We start from the raw sequence: 20,651 nt of genomic DNA on the forward strand, positions 1-20,651 counted from the left end.
GAAAAATATGGCATATTTTATAGATGGTTTGAATTGCGATTAATTGCGATTAATTACGATTAATTAATTTTTAAGCTGTAATTAACTCGATTAAAAATTTTAATCGTTTGACAGCCCTAATTTTTTTGTTTGTTTTGTTACTGCCGCATTTTCTCCGATATTTTAGATGGTAAATAATTGATCCAAACGGTAAAAAAAAAAAAAAAATTTAAGGGTAAATATTTGAAAAAATCTGGACCACTCCTTCATGTCTGTGTTTTGTTTTTTTTAAATGCCCTTGCATCCACCAAACCATTAAACACTTTTTACAAAGCATTAAACTATTAACTGGATTACAACAGTGGTTATCTCGGTGGGATTTTAATGGTTTTATGTACCCCTAGTAAATATGTGATATTATAGCCATGTGACACAATGCTGTGTAATAAAATTATCCACTTAACAAAGGACACGAGGTTTAGAATCCTCTTACTTGTATTGTAACAGAGAATAGTTATTCACAGAGATAAAATTATTTGTTCCCTACAGTATGGGAGTCTCTCACTCTGCCATGTAACATCCATAACATTAGGCAGAATTTGGAAAATAATTCTGTTGTTAGGTCTGGCAGCTGTTTTAATTAATTATTGAAAGCAGAATCCCAAACTGATCTCAGTTTTTCCCTACCCCGACCAGATGTGGGTAGTAATGTGTTACATTATGCCATTACATTTACTTGAGCAACTTTTTCAGAAAAATCTAACAGTAGTTTTACCATGCAATACTTTTTACTTTTGCTCGAGTAGATTTGCGAAGAAATCTTACTCTTATTACTCTGTTACTTTGGCCTATATGAGAGTCATTATATTTTTCCTCTTTTATTGTACATATTGGATTTTACTTTATTTTTGCCAGAGATGCCGACAGTGCCTCAATCAGTTTCCTTCGCAGGGTGTCCGGGTTCTCCCTTAGAGATAGGGTGAGAAGCTCGGTCATCCAATTCATATTTTTTTCAACAAAATGAGAATCCTATAGTTCAAAATTTGATGCGATAGAGAAAATCTGGGATCCGTATTAGTTAAAAACAGCTGTCAGACCTAAAACAACTAAAATTGGGTTCCCCAACGTAATAGCTCTCAGGCTTATTAACCTTTCAAACAGAGCCCTGTAAAGGTGGGTTATTGCCATAATTGTATTTGTTCACACAGGAACAGAGCTGCCTTACATACGTACATGACAATAACATCCCATACCAAAGTGAACCAAACTGTAAAAATCATGTTTTCTGCACATTTGAGAAGCCAGGTGACGAATGATTGCATTAAACATCCTAATCATTAGAGGGGTCAAGTAAAAAAAAAGGTTGGCACTACTTACGGTAAATAGACCATCCCAGAATGAAGCTTGGCTCCCTCCCAGAAACAGTCCAAAGGGGTGATGATAAGACAGGGATGAAGTGCTTCTATGATCTGTACATAGAGATATGGAGACATACGCACACAAGTTAACTTTATTTTTGCATTACATCTTACGTCTGTTCTTATTGAAGGTCTTGCATTTACGTTAAAAAAGACCTTTTTTTCTTAGCCTACCTGATCCATAAAATGAGTTTCCGTGACTAGTTCTCCTGATTTGTAGCATAAATGTTCCAATTTCCATTGTCTGAGAAAAAAAAAGTTGTGATTATACTTGAAAAAGTTGTGATTATACTTGAAATATTATTTCAACTTAAAAAGCTTGCTAAAAAGCCGCATGTAGAATATCTTTGAATGGGTAGGAACGGTGACGCATATGTTCATTTACCGGTTATAAAGGTAAACATGAACTCTGCTGGCTCGCATGGCTGATTCCAGGTGTTGCACTAGCGCATCCACTGTTAGCACGCTGGCTCCCTCCTCCCGTGGTGTCTGGATCATGAGCTGAGGGTTGAACATGGCCTCTTCGCCGATTTTCTGCCGTGTGTACTTCAGCTCCTGGTTTACACGCCCACCAACTGTTGGGAAAAGATATGGATGCTAAAAAGACTAAGCGGCAGATTTTTTTATTTTTTTTTAACTGTAATGTCTGAAAGGTTTTTACATACACTGGGATGGATGGATAGATGTTCCTTTACAACAGGTTGAACACAGATAGGATTTAGGATCAGGTATAAAATAGGTCATAAAGGCAAAGTAGAAAAAGGTCTGTTCTCTGTGGGAGTTTGTGATCAACGTATTACGATAGTTGTTCTTCCAACTTATGTTATTTCTAAGGGCTGTTTTTCCTTTCGGCGAACTGGTCCAACAGTGGTGTAGTCAAACACATGTTCACAAACAGGCCAAAATTAATTTTAAGATGAGTAAATCTAAGACTTTTGAGACTTTTTAAGATCCCGCGGGAACCATGCAATACTCGATGGCAATGGCACTACTTTTTACACGTCATTCTTGAAACTAACAGACAACTCATTTGTGGGAAGCGACTCCTGAGTGTTGGTAGTGACTGATGCTTGAGACATCAGCCACTTTTCAAACAGCTCTTGTATTGGGTATGGATTCGACCTAACAAAGTGACCAGTGAGTGTGTAGTTAAAAGCCACAGAATGTTGGACTCCCTTGAAACAGTGCATGCTGCAACATCTGTGCGAGTTGGGAAATGATCCTTTATAGACAGTGGAGACACTGGAAAGCAAAGCCACAGTTGTGTATGCCTGGCCTCAACCTTATCATACTTGTATCTTTAAGAATAGCACTTTGCGTACAGTCAGTCAATGAGCAAATCCAAATTCGATGCTTCTACTCAGATGCGCAGTGCCAGACGACGTGGACTGAATAAAGAGGGTGGCTCTTTTCCAACTTCAGCTCCCAGTATCATGGTGGGACTAAGCCCTGTGCGTGTGCCTTCAGCTCTCAGCTCACACTGGCTATAAAAGCGGCCTTTCAGCTCCTTCCGCTGGCCGCCTCCTCACCAGCACGGCCAAGCCGCCCTGGCAAAGCCTCTCACACAAACACACATGGATAGACAAATGCATGTGACTGTATTCGTGCAAACATGTCTGCACGCCACAGTCCCACTTCAAGAGGAACGCCACACCACATGAAAAACTAGGTTAGAGACACATCATACCTCTGCTTCCAAACCATCATGATCATGTCTAACACATTCATTCATTCAACTTCTGAACTGCTTATCCTCACGAGTGTTGCGGGGGGGTGCTGAAGCCTATCCCAGCCAACAACAGGCAGTAGGCAGGGTACACCTTGAACTGGTTGCAAGCCAGTCGCCGATTTTTAACACACTAACAACCAAAAACATGACAAAAGAGATAACAGTACCGCTCAACCCGAATCGGCCCAACACCAAATTTCAAACTTTGAAAAGTACCAGACTTCATTTACATGCCAGAATTTTTACACCGAGATGGAACATGGTACCAAAGCCGTGCAGCAAATGTGCACCATTATGGTGCCATTAGGGAGCTGAAATCACCTTAAAGGGGAAGATCAGAAGCTTAGCCAATCCGGAGCCCCGAAAGTAAAAAATACCAAAGAAAGTGCACGGAATTTATTGAAATTCACACAAAAACACTCCACCGAGTAATTAAACCCCCGCAAACTCAAAGATTAGGCCTAATGTGAAAAATTCTGAACTTTCTGTTTAAAGGGGGTTTCCATCAAGATAGATAACAAAGACCCAATTATTGGGCCACTTGGGGAATAAACGTCACTGAAGCCAACTTTTCAAAAGCAGAAAAGAAAAACAAATCAGCTTAGTCTCACAGCTAGACATGTGCCGATTACCAGTTTCATGGTATACCATGGTATGAAACTTAAAGATTTCAAACCCCCCCAAAAAAGTCCTTCATACCATCCCTAAGGTATTACCTATTAGCCATGACCGTAGTTTTCAGACTATAAGTCACACCTGAGTATAAGTCGCACCAGCCCAAAAATGCGCAATGAAGAGGGAAAAAAAACAACATATAAGTCGCACCGGAGTATATGTCACATTTTGGGGGGAAATTTACTTGATAAAATCCAACACATAGAACAGATATGTCATCTTGAAAGGCAATTTAAAAATAAAAATACAATAGAGAACAACATGCTGAATAAGTGTACAGTATGATGATGATCCATGGTGCATGTACAACGAAATGCGAACGTGGCCAGTATGTTAACGTAACATAGCTATTAAGAGTTATTCAGATAACTCTCGCATAAAGAACATCCTAACAATTTCACCGAACCATTAGTGTCACTCCAAAACACAAAAATAACATGTGAAATGATATAATAATGTGTTAATAATTTCACCCATAAGTCGCTCCAGAGTATAAGTCGCACCCCCAGCCAAACTATGAAAAAAACTGAGCCTTATAGCCCGAAAAATATGGTAGTTAGAAATCCCTCACTTGAAGCTGTAGGGCCCAACCCTCCCCCACCGGTTGCTGCTCAGTGTCAGTGAGTCAGCTGTGCTACACGATAGCTGGAGGAGGTCAAACTCCTGAACTTTTTCCACCCATTGAAGAAAACAAAATCGCTGGTATAGGAATACTTCGGCTACAAAAAAAAGTTTCAGACAGCCGCGGCTTAGAAGAGGAAGGCCAAATGACATGTAAAACATGTTTGCGGAGGGTGGCTGCTGAGGAGTCAATAACTTCAATTTGATTTCCCATTTATACAAAATTAAAGGTTAGTAAACACTGTCATGAACGTTTCCCACCAGCTATGAGTGTTAACTCCAGCTTGTTTAGTGTGTCAATCGGTTGTTAAAACATGCTGTTTTTTTCTCTCTGGCAAATGAGAGAGTGTGTATAATGTAAACATCATACGAGTCATACACACATGCTTTTTATGGAAAATAATTCAATAGTTTTTCTTCTGATTGTAATAATGTTGAGCTGCGGCTGTGGATTTAGACTCCCCTAAAGGACTGCATTTATATTAATTCTATTTCGAATATTTGTTTTTTTTCCTTTATTATTTTAATTTAAGATTATACTTATGTTCTAATTTGCTAATATGCGTTGAAAAATAAAAATCCTGTTGAATGGGAATTTTTTTTAACCCAGATGTCTAAAAGTAACACATTTCAGAGCTGTAATTGCAATACCGTGATACGATGAAACTGATATTTTGGCTTAAGGTTATCATGCTGGCACATGCCTGCTCACAGCCATTTTCTGAATGTTGAAAATAACTTGCCGACAAATCATGGTGTCTCTATGTAGCTTTTTAAACTTTACTGTTGCTGTATTAGGACAAAGTAATACAGTGAACATTAAAGGCCTATTTTTACTTCCGTGACTGCGTATCTTAAGCATAGGCAACAATTGCTCCATTGCATCATGTGACACGTGCAGTGGGTAATGCAGCACCTCTGCATAGGCCGGGGGTCAGTAACCCGCAGCCATAGAGCCACATGCGGCTCTTAAGTACTGCCCTAGTGGCTCCCTGGAGCTTTTTCCAAAATGTTTGAAAATTGAAAAAAATGGGAGAGGGAAATATATTTTTATTTTAGTATGGTTTCTGTTGGAGGACAAACATGGCACAAACATTCTTCCAATTCATTAATTTTGTAATGAAGTTATACTTGAGGTGGCATCGTACAACAGAGTAGTCATGTGCTGCGCCATTCTCTAGGACGAACTGCAGGGAAAATAAACATTTAATCATGAAGACTCATTATGAACAGTGGGGAGAACAAGTATTTGATACACTCACAATGGGAAAACCCAAATATTCTCCCCACTGTATTTGTAGGTAAGAAAAAAAAAAAAACATTTTGATAGTAGGCTAATATAGATACATGCAGTATGTGGTACGTAGCTTCATTATTAGGCTTTTATAAGGCTTTTAATTTTTTGAGGCTCCAGACATATTTGTTTTTTTGTTTTGTTTGGTCCAATATCTTGCAACATTTTCGGTTACCGACCCCCTACAGTTGAGATTTTTTTCTATCTGCGCGTCAAACGACGTACGCAACATCTGTCGTCATTGGTCCGTTTAGTCACATCTGTGATGACACACTTATCTTTCCCTGGGTCGGGTCCGTAAATCCATCATCTTAAAAAACAAATTTGTGAACAAATATACAGTAAGTGCATTTTTATTATGCCAGCAATAAACAGATAAAAATGCACAAATTTCAGATAATTCCTGGTTTTGATATTTTGGGTGTGGGTTTGAAAGGTGTATGTGTGCCATCGAAGGTGTAAACTCATGATATAACAGCTACGTTGAATGAAAAGAATAATAATGTAGGTGGACAGAGAAATCCCAGTGCTTTACTTTTCCCCTCTGACACTGGGAATCGAATTTTCAAGGCAAGGCAAGGCAAATTTATTTATATAGCACAATTCAACACAAGGCAATTCAAAGTGCTTTACATCACATGAAGATCATAAAAATCACATTTAAATCAATACAACGTAAAAACCAAGACAAAAGATCGCATTTAATCACAAATAGAATAAAAATAAATAAATAAAAATAAAACAAAAATATAACAAAAACTACTACTACTAATAATAATTGAAATCAGCAATGGAGATAAGCACAAGAGGAATAGAAAGGAGGTAGATTGAAATATATAGCCATTTATGGATATGCAGTGCTAAACAAAAGCGTTTTTAGCCCTGATTTAAAAGAGCTAACAGTTTGAGCATACTTCAGACATTCAGGTAACTTGTTCCAGAGGTGAGGAGCATAATAACTAAATGCTGCCCCACCCTGCTTGGTTCTAGTTCTTGGAATATGAAGAAGACCCGTTCCAGACGACCTTAGGGGTCTAGATGTCTCATAGGAATCTAACAAGTCAAGCATGTATTTTGGTCCAAGGCCATTAAGTGTTTTGTAAGGTAAAACGGAGAACTCAATTGGTCATAAAATGTAGCGCAAACTCTATTCTATTCTATTCTATTCTATTCTATTCTATTCTATTCTGATGGCACCACCTCTGACTGGGAGTGAAACCGCCGCAAATGTTCACATCTTTTGCCATCAATGGCAGCCAATTATTTAAACAGAATACACATCAGCCTGGTCTCGCAACTATGTAGCAAATACAAATACTAGAAAACTCAACACCATTCAGTTCAACCACCTTTTTATGTTGCTGTCACTTACACTGTAGTCATTTTCCACTAATCAAATAAAACTTAAATGCTGCACCCAATCAAATTTCTCAAAATATTACCTCTATTGCAGATCTATAAGAATTGACTGATTGATTGGTTGACTGATTGATTAATTGATTTATATGTGCTCATTAATGTAATTTGCATATACCTAACACATCAATTAAAAGGGGGCTCCAATTTTCCTGTGTGGTTTTTGTAGGTTCCTTTTTAATGTAATAAAGCTGTGATGTCTGTCCACATTGAGATTCATAGAGTGTGCGTTTAAAGGAATGAGCAACACTTTATGACATCCTAACCCTATTAAAGAATGTGGCTTGGTTGGTGCAAGCTGGCATAGATTGAATATTTGCAGGCTGTTGTAATGGCACTAAAGTTAAACATAAGCATGCTTGTTTTGCTGGAGCTGGACCACCCAGAAAGGAAGTTGGGGGAGTGGAGAGTCATGTCTCGGGTTATTACGAAAACATTCTTATTTCTTTTTATTCTCGGAAACACGAGTAGTATACCCATCAGATCAAGTTTGTATTACTTCTCGTTTATAGCAGGCAAGTCCAAGCACACTGACAAGTGGCAATATTAAGTTGGGTTCTACTTTTCCTCCAAGAAAGAGAACAAGCATGGAAGTGAAGTGGAGATGTAACAATAGCAGGCCAGGCTGTCCAATACATGGAACACTCGTGGGTTAGAAGTTGTTCCCTGACACTGCGTTCAAGTTTATTGCAAAGTGCAAATTGCAAAAATGTGGGAAGCAGTACATGCTTTTTAGTTTTACTCCAAAACAGAAGGTGGCAGTGGAGGGGGATGCCACCAAAATTCGTCAGAAGGAGTGACGGGGCAACTTAAAGGAATGTAGTCGCCGGACAGGAAACAGCACATTATGGCCTCGGGCTCAAAGAATTCCTCACTTCACAAGGTTACAGCGTTTTTGGGGTCAACACTTACACAGCTTCGGGGTGAAATTAACACCCCAGCTGGACCACGCAAAAGTGTGTGTGCATGTGCATGTGTGGATAGACACAGCTGTGTTTCCTCAGTGACACATATTTCCATATACCTTCTCCTCAGAAAACTGCTTGACCCCAATGTGTGAAGGCACCTTGAAAGCTGTCTCTGACTCCCAACTACTTCCTGTGCCATCGCCATTCCTTTGTAGGGCCTCCGTATGATATTACCAACAGGTTAAAGAATATATATACACATATATCAGTTCGAAACCTTTTCAATGACCTTCTAATTAATTCATGATCAGCCGTTTTTTATTTAGGGCTATGTATATACAGTAAAGAGAAAATGGACTTGACTTGAAGTGCATGTGACACGAAAAAGCATGTTTATTTCATAATTAGGGCTGTCAAAATTATCGCGTTAACGGGCGTTAATTAATTTTTTAAATTAATCACGTTAAAATATTTGACGCAATTAACGCACTAGGCCTGCTCAGACAGATTTAAATGTCAGTACAGTGAAAGGCCAACTGGTTAATTGTGTTTTATGGAGTTTTTCCGCCCTCTGTTGGCGCTTGGGTGTGACTTGCATATGTTATGTGGCGTAATGTCGCCCTCTGCTGGCGATTCAGTGCAGCTGATTATTTGGGTTTCGGCGCGCTTTTCTGACGTGATTATATGTCGACGCGAACTTACACTAATAGACAGTGCTCTTCAGACCAGCTAACGTCCGCATCCAGTATTCAGTGGCAGTTCTCATAGCCCCATCACACTGTTTGTGTCTAATACATGCATCGCTTGTGAGTTATATTCCTCCTTTGTTTATATTCATGAGCATTAGATAGTTATTGATGATGTGTATTTGAATTTGTTCACATATATGGTGAAATGCAGTTACATTGTTAGATGCTTGTGAGCTAATTGGCTAGTACTACTGCTCAAATGGACACGTGTGTGTACATTTTATGTTATTTTGTGATTTATGCAAGTTATTGACACATTGTCTTGTTATTTTCAGTTTTACAAAAATACAACAAACGTGCTCCTGTCAAAAAGAGATGACTTCAGTAAAGCCCATGCAACTTTGCCACACCGTCTAATTTCTTTTTGGAACTTATGTTCGCTATCTGTCAATTTGTGTACTCACACACATTGAGGACAGAATAGGGCTACTAGTTTATTTTTGATTCAAAATTTTACAAATTTTATTAAAACGAAAACATTAAGAGGCGTTTTAATATAACATTTCTATCACTTGTACTAATATTCATCTTTTAAGAACTACAAGTCTTTCTATCCATGGATCACTTTAACAGAATGTTCATAATGTTAATGCCATCTTGTTGATTTATTGTTATAATAAACAAATACAGTCCTTATGTACCGTATGTTGAATGTATATATCCATCTTGTCTTATCTTTCCATTCCAACAATAATTTACAGAAAAATATGGCATATTTTATAGATGGTTTGAATTGCGATTAATTGCGATTAATTACGATTAATTAATTTTTAAGCTGTAATTAACTCGATTAAAAATTTTAATCGTTTGACAGCCCTATTCATAATACATGCGGTATTTTATGCTCCTGAATGATATGGACAGCTTGGATGTGTGTGGAAGCAATCGCTATATTTATTTAGTTTTTGAATCCCGCGCCATGAAAATGAGTGACTTCCGGCAACAGTCTCGAGTTGAGAGAGAGAACACTGTGACGTGTACGGTAGAAGGAGTCCTCTTCACTATACAGCCGTACTGTTGTATTAGAAGAACTAAGGATTCGGCTGATTTTGCGGATTAATACGTTTATTTTTCGCATCACGCCAGCCAAATGGCTGCGAAAATTTTTGCTGTATGAGGGAGAGGCGTGTGCGCCTTTTTGGAGTTTCAAAAGGTTCCCATTCACCGTGGACAAGCCCTACTACTGTGGCACCATGGGACTGACGGGGAAGTGAGTAAACATCTTGTTTTGTATTATGTCAAATACTGGGATCATTTTAATATGGAGGTGGCTTGCATTTTGTGGCTGACATGCTCCTTGTCGCATATCCCCCCACCGGGCAAGCACCATACTCGGCTTTTGCACTCTTGGTGTGCCCGATGTTCTGCATAATTTTCCACCCGATCAGAAATTGAAACTTTGTGTTAAAAATAGCCGCGAATACAGCGATTACAAAGTAAACACTACAAACTTACTTTAAATAAAGGACTACTTACGTTTGATCATTGATAGGCATGTAAAAAGCTCTCTTCATACACATTAGCTGCACGTTAGCTGTACAACAACTGCAGCCGCTCTCCTCCGGGGAATGAGCTGTAAATTCCTCCCCGCCAGGCGGTTTGCCGATCGTCAAAGACAATCGACAACCCAGTCGTCATGTCAAATGATCCGGGCTACTAATGTGTGATTTTCCGCTTCGAAGACTTTGAAACATCACACAGTTCGGGTTAGCATGTCGGCTAGCTGTCACGCCTCTTGGTTTGTTTACATTCTCCGAAGCCAGGGAAGGGAAATGACATAAGCCCGATTTAGGTGTCATAAAATATCGTTCGGGAGATGCGACAGTAAAGGTGAAGTCGACAGTTTTGACCATTATGGAGTAATTTTGTCATGTCATCCTGAATAAGTGCATTTTTATTATTTCATATTCCATTTAGCACAATACCGTTATTTGTCATAACCATGCCATTTATTTAGCAATTGGGGAAAAATACTTGAATAAAAAGAATATCCTGTAAAAATATTGAAGTAGAGAGACTGAAACAATGACATTTTGCGGCTCTCTTCGTCGCGTTTTCCTCGTTCTGAATAATTCCCCCTCAACGGACTGACTAGTCCTTCTCAAGCCATTTATTTAGCTATTGGGGAAAAATATTTGAATAAAAAGAATATCAAGTATAAATATTGGAGCAGAGAGACTGAAACAATGACATTTTGCGGCTCTCTTCGTTGCGCTTTCCTCGTTCTGAATAATTCCCCCTCAATGGGCTGAATAGTAAAATCGATGAGCCCATTCTCCCGCTGACGTCTTCCACCTGTTGGGGACGCTAGAGCCCTATAATGGTAGGCGTGGCTAACCGGCAGATTAAAAGACTATAATTTCTCGTCATCTGTGCTTTGCTATGTTGTTGTATATCGTCGAATCGTCTCAAAATGTGATTATAATTCACATAATGCTATTTAAGACTTTTTTTCTCCTGTCGTATGCTCTTTAAAACATCATCTTCAGCGCATTATAATAGACTCAATAAATAATGGTAAGATTTCTAACATACTGTAAACCAAACACCTGAAGCCATTCAGCCATTTTCTGCATATCAACTATCAGGTGAATCACTGTTTCCACGCACACTACTGAACAAAAATGTCTTTAAAATTTTACACGGAAAAACAACGTCTCAATTTACTCTCTATTGCACTTACAGATTAACTGTACCTTTTGCCTCTGATGTCCAATCCCACAGCATGATGCGGGCATCCATTGGTAAACATGCTGTATGTGTATGTTACTACAGAGTTCCTAAGCTGCTGAAAAAAAAAATTGTATGCAAGTCGGAATACTTGCAGCTTCATCCTTTCATAATTTCTCTGTAATGTAAAACCGTCAAAATGTTTACTTTGAAATGAACAGCAAACTACTGTAAAAATAAATAATATATATAATTTATTTTTTTTTAAAAAAGGGAAAAAAAAGAACTAGGCCTTTATTTTTCTTTATATATTTATATACAGTGGTACCTCTACATACGAACGTCTCTCCATACAGAATTTTCATGTTACAACACACCTCATCTGGAAAATATAAACTTCACGAAACTAATTCCAGAACCAATTAATTTCGTAAGTAGAGTTACCTCTGTACTATATTAGTGTTGTTTTACATCAGACGACAAAATGTACAAATGTGTAATTGGTCTGAAAGTAATGATGTCACAGTGCTGTCTTCCTTGTTCTCCCCCTTCTCTAACTGGAGTTTGTACCCAAACTGTCACTAGTAGGGATGGGAATTGATAGGATTTTTACGATTCCGATTCCATTATCGATATTGCTTAACGATTCGATTCTTTATCGATTCTCTTATCGATTCTAATTTGGGAAAAAAGAAGAACAAACGTTTTGATTGGCATCGAGTTTGTTTAATCAGAAGTCGCAACCTTACAAACTCACAACGAGATCAAAAGAGGCCCAAAGCCTCAATGTTAACTGTGGCAATAAGTGGCAAATACACAAGAATGTGTAACATTTTACTGAAACATTTATCTAATAGAAATAAAAAATATTGGTATATATATATATAGGCAGATAGGTTTTTGTTCTGCCTTTGGCAATATGTGTTAAAGCAGGGGTCCCCAAACTTTTTCCTGTGAGGGCCACATAACTTTTCCCTTCTCTGATGAGGGGCCGGGGTCAGTTTGTTACAGAAAAAGTGTGACGATTGCAGAAGTGCATAAATGTAAAAAATTATTGTTTTTCAGAAAGCCACAATCAAATAACCCTTTCTGGATTCTTTATAATAATAATAATAATAATTAATAATAAAAACACTATTTATCAAATAGATAATAACCAAATAACCCTCTCTGAATTCTTCAAGGAAAAGGCCAGAAAATAAATAACACGATTGAGAAAAAAAAAAAAAAAATTCAAAATGGCCGGACCAAATGTGGAGGCGGGCCGCAGTTTGAGGACCACTGGAGCGCGCATACACCCAAAGAAGAAATGCCGCATCCAAGTGAGTGAGAGAGGGAAACACTTCTACGAGCCAACGTTCTTTGTTAATGTTAATATCTACAGAGGCAACGCCTGTATGTATCATCTTTTGTGTTGTTGTTGTTGTGTTTCCACTCGCGATCGGACACTTAAGTCCAGTTGTGTAGTGGTTTGAACGATGTGCTAATGCTAGCGAACGAATGCTAACCATACTGTTATTAGCAGCTAATCATCGCTGATTTACTTTGATGCAAACCTGTTTGTTATTGGGGACGAAATTGATTTGTTTAATTTCTATTCTTAGTTTCACTCTTCAAGTGATGGTTGAATAAAGTCAGCAAATTATACCAACGTCTTCTGCATCGTCATTTGGGAGTTTAGCTAACTGTATAGCCGGGACTTTGTACTGTGAAGACACACTTTCAAGCGTTTGAACCTACGTGCTGTCATTGTTATGTTTATGGCTGCAATGCTCGTGCTTACCCGTCGTAACCTTTCATTTTCACACTCTTTCCTGGTGAAGTGTAGTCAAACTTTGGAGCGAGTGGTTCTTGGCGCCATGCTAGTTTGATGCATTTGGACAACAAGACAGTCACGACGCAATATGCGTCTTCAGGACTCGTTAAAGGGATCGTTAAGGCTTTTTCATTGTGACGTCGAGGCCTCGAAACACTCGGAACCGGTTCCGAATTGGAATCGGATTTCGATTCCCATCCCTAGTCACTAGTAAGGTGCGTTGACAAAATAGTAAAGCACTGGGATTTCTCCGTCCCATAGCCGTCTAGCTCGTTTTCCACGTGTTTTCCTAACCTTCTATATGAAAAAGCACCTCCCCTAACTGGTCTGCAATAGTTCAGTAGTTAGTCAGTTGTTTAACTGTCAATATCACAGTGTGGGTTTGAATCAAGACCAGAGAGTGGCGGCAATAACAAAAGGTGCAATTTGATGTCATCACCATCAAGAATGGTTACGTATCAATTAAGCCCCTTTAACACACGCCGAAACACCGTGAAAATCCTGGGATTTAAATGGGCTGCCCTTGTAAATGAACCCAATTTCCCGGGTCGACTGACACGGAAATTACGCTGACATTTCCCGGGTCTCGTCTTAGTATAATGCCCGGGAAAGTCCCGGGACGAGGATTATGTAAAAAAACAAGCGTTAAATTCCCGGGTCACAGCACGATGGCTGATGAAGTAAATATCATGGCGGGCTGATTGTCACTTCCTCTTTCTACACAGTAAGACGAAAAGCTGTAAAGAAACATTGCAATTATCAACACAGCCTGCTGGAAATAGCTAAATTAAACTGAAAACATAACAAAATTAAATTGCTACTGGATCGTAGAGCCGAAGAAGAGAGTGCATCGCCCATCTTTGGAAATGTGTGGTATATTTTGTTTCCGATGTTAGGGCCCGCAGGTGAGGAAACAAGGTTGTACCTTAAAGCATAAAACAATGCAGGGAAGCGTTCAAGGATTTATTAAATACAAACAAAAATACACGCGATTGCGGAAAAGGGAATAACACAAAGGGTCCGTGACAGTAGGTTGACGGGGATCAATAATACTAACCTAAGCGGAAGGCAGAGAGCCGATAAGACAACTAGGGCTGCAGCTATCGAATATTTTAGTAATCGAGTAATCGACTGAAAATTCTATCGATTAATCGAGTAATCGGATAAAACAAATATATTTTTAGGTGAAGCGCAATTATAGATATACATGAGAAAACAAGACATTTTATCATTTTCAGTCAATCAATGTCTTTATTTTTGATGTATATTGTTGAAAACAGCCAACAATTGCATCTCAGATGTAACTAGAATTTTTAAAAATGACTAATTCACTGCTTTCACTCAAAAAACCTTTAGATCTTATTTTTAAAAAGTATATATATATATATATATATATATATATATATATATATAATATATAAACACACCTAAAAATGCCTTTACGCTTGATAACACACATCACTTAAAAGTTAGGATTTTTTCCCACGTTTTTCAATTAAATTTCTATTTGTGTCAAGCCATTTTTAAGTTCTAGTTAAGTTTTAAGTTAGTCTAAACTGTAAATCCTGATAGGATTTTGAGTTTTTGCACTGTTCAAAATAAATGTATGATACAGGCTGTATTGGAGCACATTAGGGACTAGTGCTACTTGGTGTTTTATCTAGCAATGACTACTGAGCTAAAATTGATAGTTAGCATTATTGAGTTTTTATTTGACACCCTCATCACTCCACAACGCTATGTTATGTTATAGCCTGTATGTAAGACACGTTAGCCACGCATCGAAAGCGGTCTTAATTAATTGAAACCTAGCCCTCTGCAGTGCTAACGTAAGGTGAGCTAGTAGTGACAGTAACGTTAATCTTATACAGTATATTAGCGTTTAGCGCTCTTTATTAGCGCTTAGCGCTCTACTGCTTTAAGATGGCGGCCGTTTGCTAACGCTGCCCAAACGCGGCCTAGTCTGTCATTGTGCATCTAGTTCAACATACATGTGATCTCTATGAGACTCACTGGACGCGACCTGCAACTAACGTAGCATGAGCGGGCTAGTATTTAGCAACGTCGGCGTCGTTTGTAGCGGTTGTCGGCTGCAGTAAGTTTTTTTTTTTTGCTTCTTCCTCTACGCACGTGACATCAGCGCGTTGTCCCGCATTAAAAGTAGTCCGAGCAAAACGTGATGCTTAGAGCTGTCAAAATAAACGATTACTCGAGGTGAATAAAATTACTCGGATCAGTTTTTAAACTCGAGTTACTCGAGTTGCTCGAGTATTCGTTTCAGCTCTAAAGACAACAAAACAAATACACTCAAATACCAGCACAACGTAGGGGATTTTAAAACAAGGGCGGCAGAGGTGTCAAATGGCGCTCAGCATGCTAAAATCTCGGCACCCTCCTCTTGGATCACCTGGGCTTAAATACAGTCTTGATGAGCTTGAATTGGCAGCAGTTACGACGTCGGGAATGCTCCCACAAACGGCTCTTTAAAAAACATGATTTGACCAACATTGTGACAGCCGATGCCGACCAAAATCGCGCCAGCAGCCTTCCCCACACAGAGAGCGCCAGTGTGCAACACGAGACAAGCCTCTGAAAGTGTCCAACCCGCGTCATTTCTGAGATATTTTGTACATGCGTAAAAGCAATGATGCGATTAAATCTTGCGTCACCTTTCACGGGAATTCACCGGGATATGTTTGTGAAAGGGGCTTTAGAATATGGCTTCAGTAGGGATGGCGTGGCTCAGTGGTAGAGTAGTTGTCCCCCAACCCAGAGGTTGTGGGTTCGAGTCTCTGCCCTGATGAACTTGCCTAAGTATCTTTGAGCAAGATACTGAATCCCGCATTGCTCCTGGTGCTGCATCACCCGTAGGCAGATGGCAATGTAGTGTAAAGCGCTTTGAGCACCTTGAATGGTGGAAAAGCACTATACAAGTATAATAGAAAGGAAAGAGTATAAAATGTAATAATATTATATTTTTACTCACATTATTTAAGAGTTAAAAAAAATAATTCTACCATAAAACTGAGTTACTGAAGCTCTATACAGTTTTTCGATATGCGTATCTTCAGTTTTCACTGTTTTTTTTTTTTTTTTTTTATGTGTTTGTTTAACAGTAGAATTCTGGCAACCACAGCATGCAGACACAGAGAAAACATGCAAACTCCATACAGATTTGAACCACTGAACTGAGGCGGTATTTAAAATGTACCACATAGTTTGGCATGAAAGTATGTCTTATAGCCTAAGTGCGGGAATTTTGAGACGTCAGTGAACATCTTGTCATGCTTTCCCAGAAGCTGCAAGCCAAAAGCTTCCTTTCTAAAAGGTGAGTTGGAAAATTATGCAACTACTGACCATAATGTGTACATCGCCAATATATTTTGGAGCAAAAAATTGAGACAATTTGTTCTAATGGAGTTGGATGAGCAACTAAAAGGCTTGGGTGAGTGTTGGAATTTAGCGTGTTGCATAATATTAACCCCTGCTCCCCTCTTTTCTGGATAATGGAGGGAGAGAAAGAGGGCTTCTAAGGAGCTGACACTAACCCCCCCAGCCCCCCCCCCCGCCTCAACCCATATATCCTCCCTCCTTCTTTCCTTTCAGCTCTAAACTCCCCCTTATTCCTCCTCCTCCTTTTTACACTCTCCCCTTCTTTGCTCTATTCAAAGCTGGCCCGTGATTGGCCAGATCATGATGGCAATCAGCCCGTCCCCTCTGTCAAAGCCAGAGCCCCCCCTTTTCTTTTCTCCCACCCCACCTCCCTACCACTTTTACAGCTTTCACAACAACAGAGCCCCACGTCCTGTGTGCACATGGTGCATGCTTGACAACGGAAGCCATACAACAAAATAAATAGTAAAACGCACACACGCGCAACCTAATAATGAAGTATGCATTGCTTTCACAGCTCAAATAACAACTCATAAAAACATGACTTCATGCTAGCAAATGGAGTAGACATGAGCACACTGCATAACAATGTGTATGCAAGGGTGCATCCACCGAATGTGAATTTGTCAACGTACGCATTTTGTGTGTGTCCGTGTGCAGAGAAAGGATTAGCTGGATTACAGCCCCTATCAGCAGAGACCCCCTGGGGCAAAGAGGAAACCCCCCCCAAAACCGAGGTCATCTCTCCGCCACCAAACACCAAGCGACCTCCTATGACCTCAAGACCCCCAAAAGACAGTTGGAAAAATGAGGAGTTGACACACAGAGGAAAAGTGCAGCATGAGTGTGTGCAGAAAGCCTCATTGCATCAAAAACTGGCAATATAAATACACTGTAAATGTCCTACACACACGCCACTAGAGCTGTGAGATAATTTCTTTCATATGATATAATCCACCAGCATATATCGACATAAAGTGCCTTGCAAAAGTATTCGGCCCCCTTGAATCTTGCAACCTTTCGCCACATTTCAGGCTTCAAACATAAAGATATGAAATTTAATTTTTTTGTCAAGAGTCAACAACAAGTGGGACACAATCGTGAAGTGGAACAACATTTATTGGATAATTTAAACTTTTTTAACAAATAAAAAACTGAAAAGTGGGGCGTGCAATATTATTCGGCCCCTTTACTTTCAGTGCAGCAAACTCACTCCAGAAGTTCAGTGAGGATCTCTGAATGATCCAATGTTGTCCTGAATGACCGATGATGATAAATAGAATCCACCTGTGTGTAATCAAGTCTCCGTATAAATGCACCTGCTCTGTGATAGTCTCAGGGTTCTGTTTAAAGTGCAGAGAGCATTATGAAAACCAAGGAACACACCAGGCAGGTCTGAGATACTGTTGTGGAGAAGTTTAAAGCCGGATTTGGATACAAAAAGATTTCCCAAGCTTTAAACATCTCAAGGAGCACTTTGCAAGCCATCATATTGAAATGGAAGGAGCATCAGACCACTGCAAATCTACCAAGACCCGGCCGTCCTTCCAAACTTTCTTCTCAAACAAGGAGAAAACTGATCAGAGATGCAGCCAAGAGGCCCATGATCACTCTGGATGAACTGCAGAGATCTACAGCTGAGGTGGGAGAGTCTGTCCATAGGACAACAATCAGTCGTACACTGCACAAATCTGGCCTTTATGGAAGAGTGGCAAGAAAAAAGCCATTTCTCAAAGATATCCATAAAAAGTCTCGTTTAAAGTTTGCCACAAGCCACCTGGGAGACACACCAAACATGTGGAAGAAGGTGCTCTGGTCAGATGAAACCAAAATTGAACTTTTTGGCCACAATGCAAAACGATATGTTTGGCGTAAAAGCAACACAGCTCATCACCCTGAACACACCATCGCCACTGTCAAACATGGTGGTGGCAGCATCATGGTTTGGGCCTGCTTTTCTTCAGCAGGGACAGGGAAGATGGTTAAAATTGACGGGAAGATGGATGCAGCCAAATACAGGAACATTCTGGAAGAAAACCTGTTGGTATCTGCACAAGACCTGAGACTGGGACGGAGATTTATCTTCCAACAGGACAATGATCCAAAACATAAAGCCAAATCTACAATGGAATGGTTCAAAAATAAACGTATCCAGGTGTTAGAATGGCCAAGTCAAAGTCCAGACCTGAATCCAATCGAGAATCTGTGGAAAGAGCTGAAGACTGCTGTTCACAAACACTCTCCATCCAACCTCACTGAGCTCGAGCTGTTTTGCAAGGAAGAATGGGCAAGAATGTCAGTCTCTCCATGTGCAAAACTGATAGAAACATACCCCAAGCGACTTGCAGCTGTAATTGGAGCAAAAGGTGGCGCTACAAAGTATTAACGCAAGGGGGCCGAATAATATTGCACGCCCCACTTTTCAGTTTTTTATTAGTTAAAAAAGTTTAAATTATTCAATAAATTTTGTTCCACTTCACGATTGTGTCCCACTTGTTGTTGATTCTTGACAAAAAAATAAAATTTTATATCTTTATGTTTGAAGCCTGAAATGTGGCGAAAGGTTGCAAGGTTCAAGGGGGCCGAATACTTTTGCAAGGCACTGTATTTACTTTAGAGCTGAAACGAGTACTCGAGCAACTCGAGTAACTCGAGTTTAAAAACTGATCCGAGTAATTTTATTCACCTCGAGTAATCGTTTATTTTGACAGCTCTAAGCATCACGTTTTGCTAGGACAACTTTTAATGTGGGACAACGCGCTGTCACGTGCGGAGAGGAAGAAGGGAAAAAAAAAAAAACTTACCGCAGCCGACAGCCGCCATAAACGACGCCGACGTTGCTAAATACTAGCCCGCACAATGCTACATTGGTAACAGGTAGCGTCTGGTGCGTCTCATAGAGATCACATGTATGTTGAACTAGATGCGCAATGACAGACTCGGCCGCGTCTGGGCAGCGTTTGTAAACAGCCGCCATCTTAAAGCAGTACAGCGCTAAGCGCCAATAAAGAGCGCTAAGCGCTAATAAATAAAATTAACGATACTGTCGCTACTAGCTCACGTAACGTTAGCCCTGCGGAGGGCTAGGTTTCAATTAATTATGACCACTGTCGATGCGTGGCTAACGTGTCTTACAGGCTTTAACATAACATAGCATTGTGGAGTGATGAGGGTGTAAAATAAAAACTTAATCATGCTAACTATCAATTTTAGCTCAGTAGTCATTGCTGGATAAAACACCAAGTAGCACTGGTCCCTAATGTGCTCCAATACAGCCTGTATCATACATTTATTTTGAACACTGCAAAAACTCAAAATCCTATCAGGACTTACAGTTTAGACCAACTTAAAACTTAACTAGAACTTAAAAATGGCTTGACACAAAAAGAAATTCAATTGAAACACGTGGGGAAAAAATCCTAACTTTTTCAGTGATGTGTGTTATCAAGCGTAACGGCATTTTTAGGTAAGATATATATATATATATATATATATATATATATATATATATATATTTTAATAAGATCTAAAAGTTTTTTGAGTGAAAGCAGTGAATTAGTCTTTTTTTTTTTAATTCTAGTTACATCTGAGATGCAATTGTTGGCTGTTTTCAACAATATACATCAAAAATAAAGACATTCATTGACTGAAAATGGTTCAAGATTAGATGAAATGTCTTGTTTTCTCATGTATATGTATAATTGCTCTTCACCTAAAAATATATTTGTTTTATCCGATTACTCGATTAATCGATAGAATTTTCAGTCGATTACTCGATTACTAAAATATTCGATAGCTGCAGCCCTAATTTACTTACCCTGCTCCCCTTATTTTCCTTCACTTACTAATACTCTTAATGCAACAGTGGTGGGATTAGAGATGAAAAATGAATCGATATTACATTTAAATTGTGAATTTAGACATCGCAATTTGAAAATCGCCAAATTCAAGATTTATTTTTTTTGACTGACCCAGGATCTGTT

At 39.2% G+C, this 20,651-nt stretch overlaps 1 protein-coding gene across 3 annotated transcripts in view; it reads right to left on the reverse strand.

Annotated features, from left to right (window-relative positions):
- Positions 1-20,651, reverse strand: part of ptch1 (patched 1) — a 130,862-nt gene that overhangs the window by 73,801 nt on the left and 36,410 nt on the right. For all 3 annotated transcript variants that reach the window (XR_009062681.1, XM_057831160.1, XM_057831161.1), the window contains exons 3-5: positions 1,783-1,972; positions 1,572-1,641; positions 1,357-1,448 (exon numbers count right to left, since the gene is read on the reverse strand). Coding sequence is in view for 2 of the 3 variants with exons in the window: in XM_057831160.1 (XP_057687143.1) it covers positions 1,357-1,448; positions 1,572-1,641; positions 1,783-1,972 (352 nt within the window). In the remaining variant the exon portion in view is untranslated. The remainder of the gene's footprint in view (positions 1-1,356; positions 1,449-1,571; positions 1,642-1,782; positions 1,973-20,651) is intronic.

Source organism: Corythoichthys intestinalis, chromosome 3 (assembly GCF_030265065.1).
Source record: "Corythoichthys intestinalis isolate RoL2023-P3 chromosome 3, ASM3026506v1, whole genome shotgun sequence".
Classification (NCBI taxonomy): Eukaryota; Metazoa; Chordata; class Actinopteri; order Syngnathiformes; family Syngnathidae; genus Corythoichthys; species Corythoichthys intestinalis.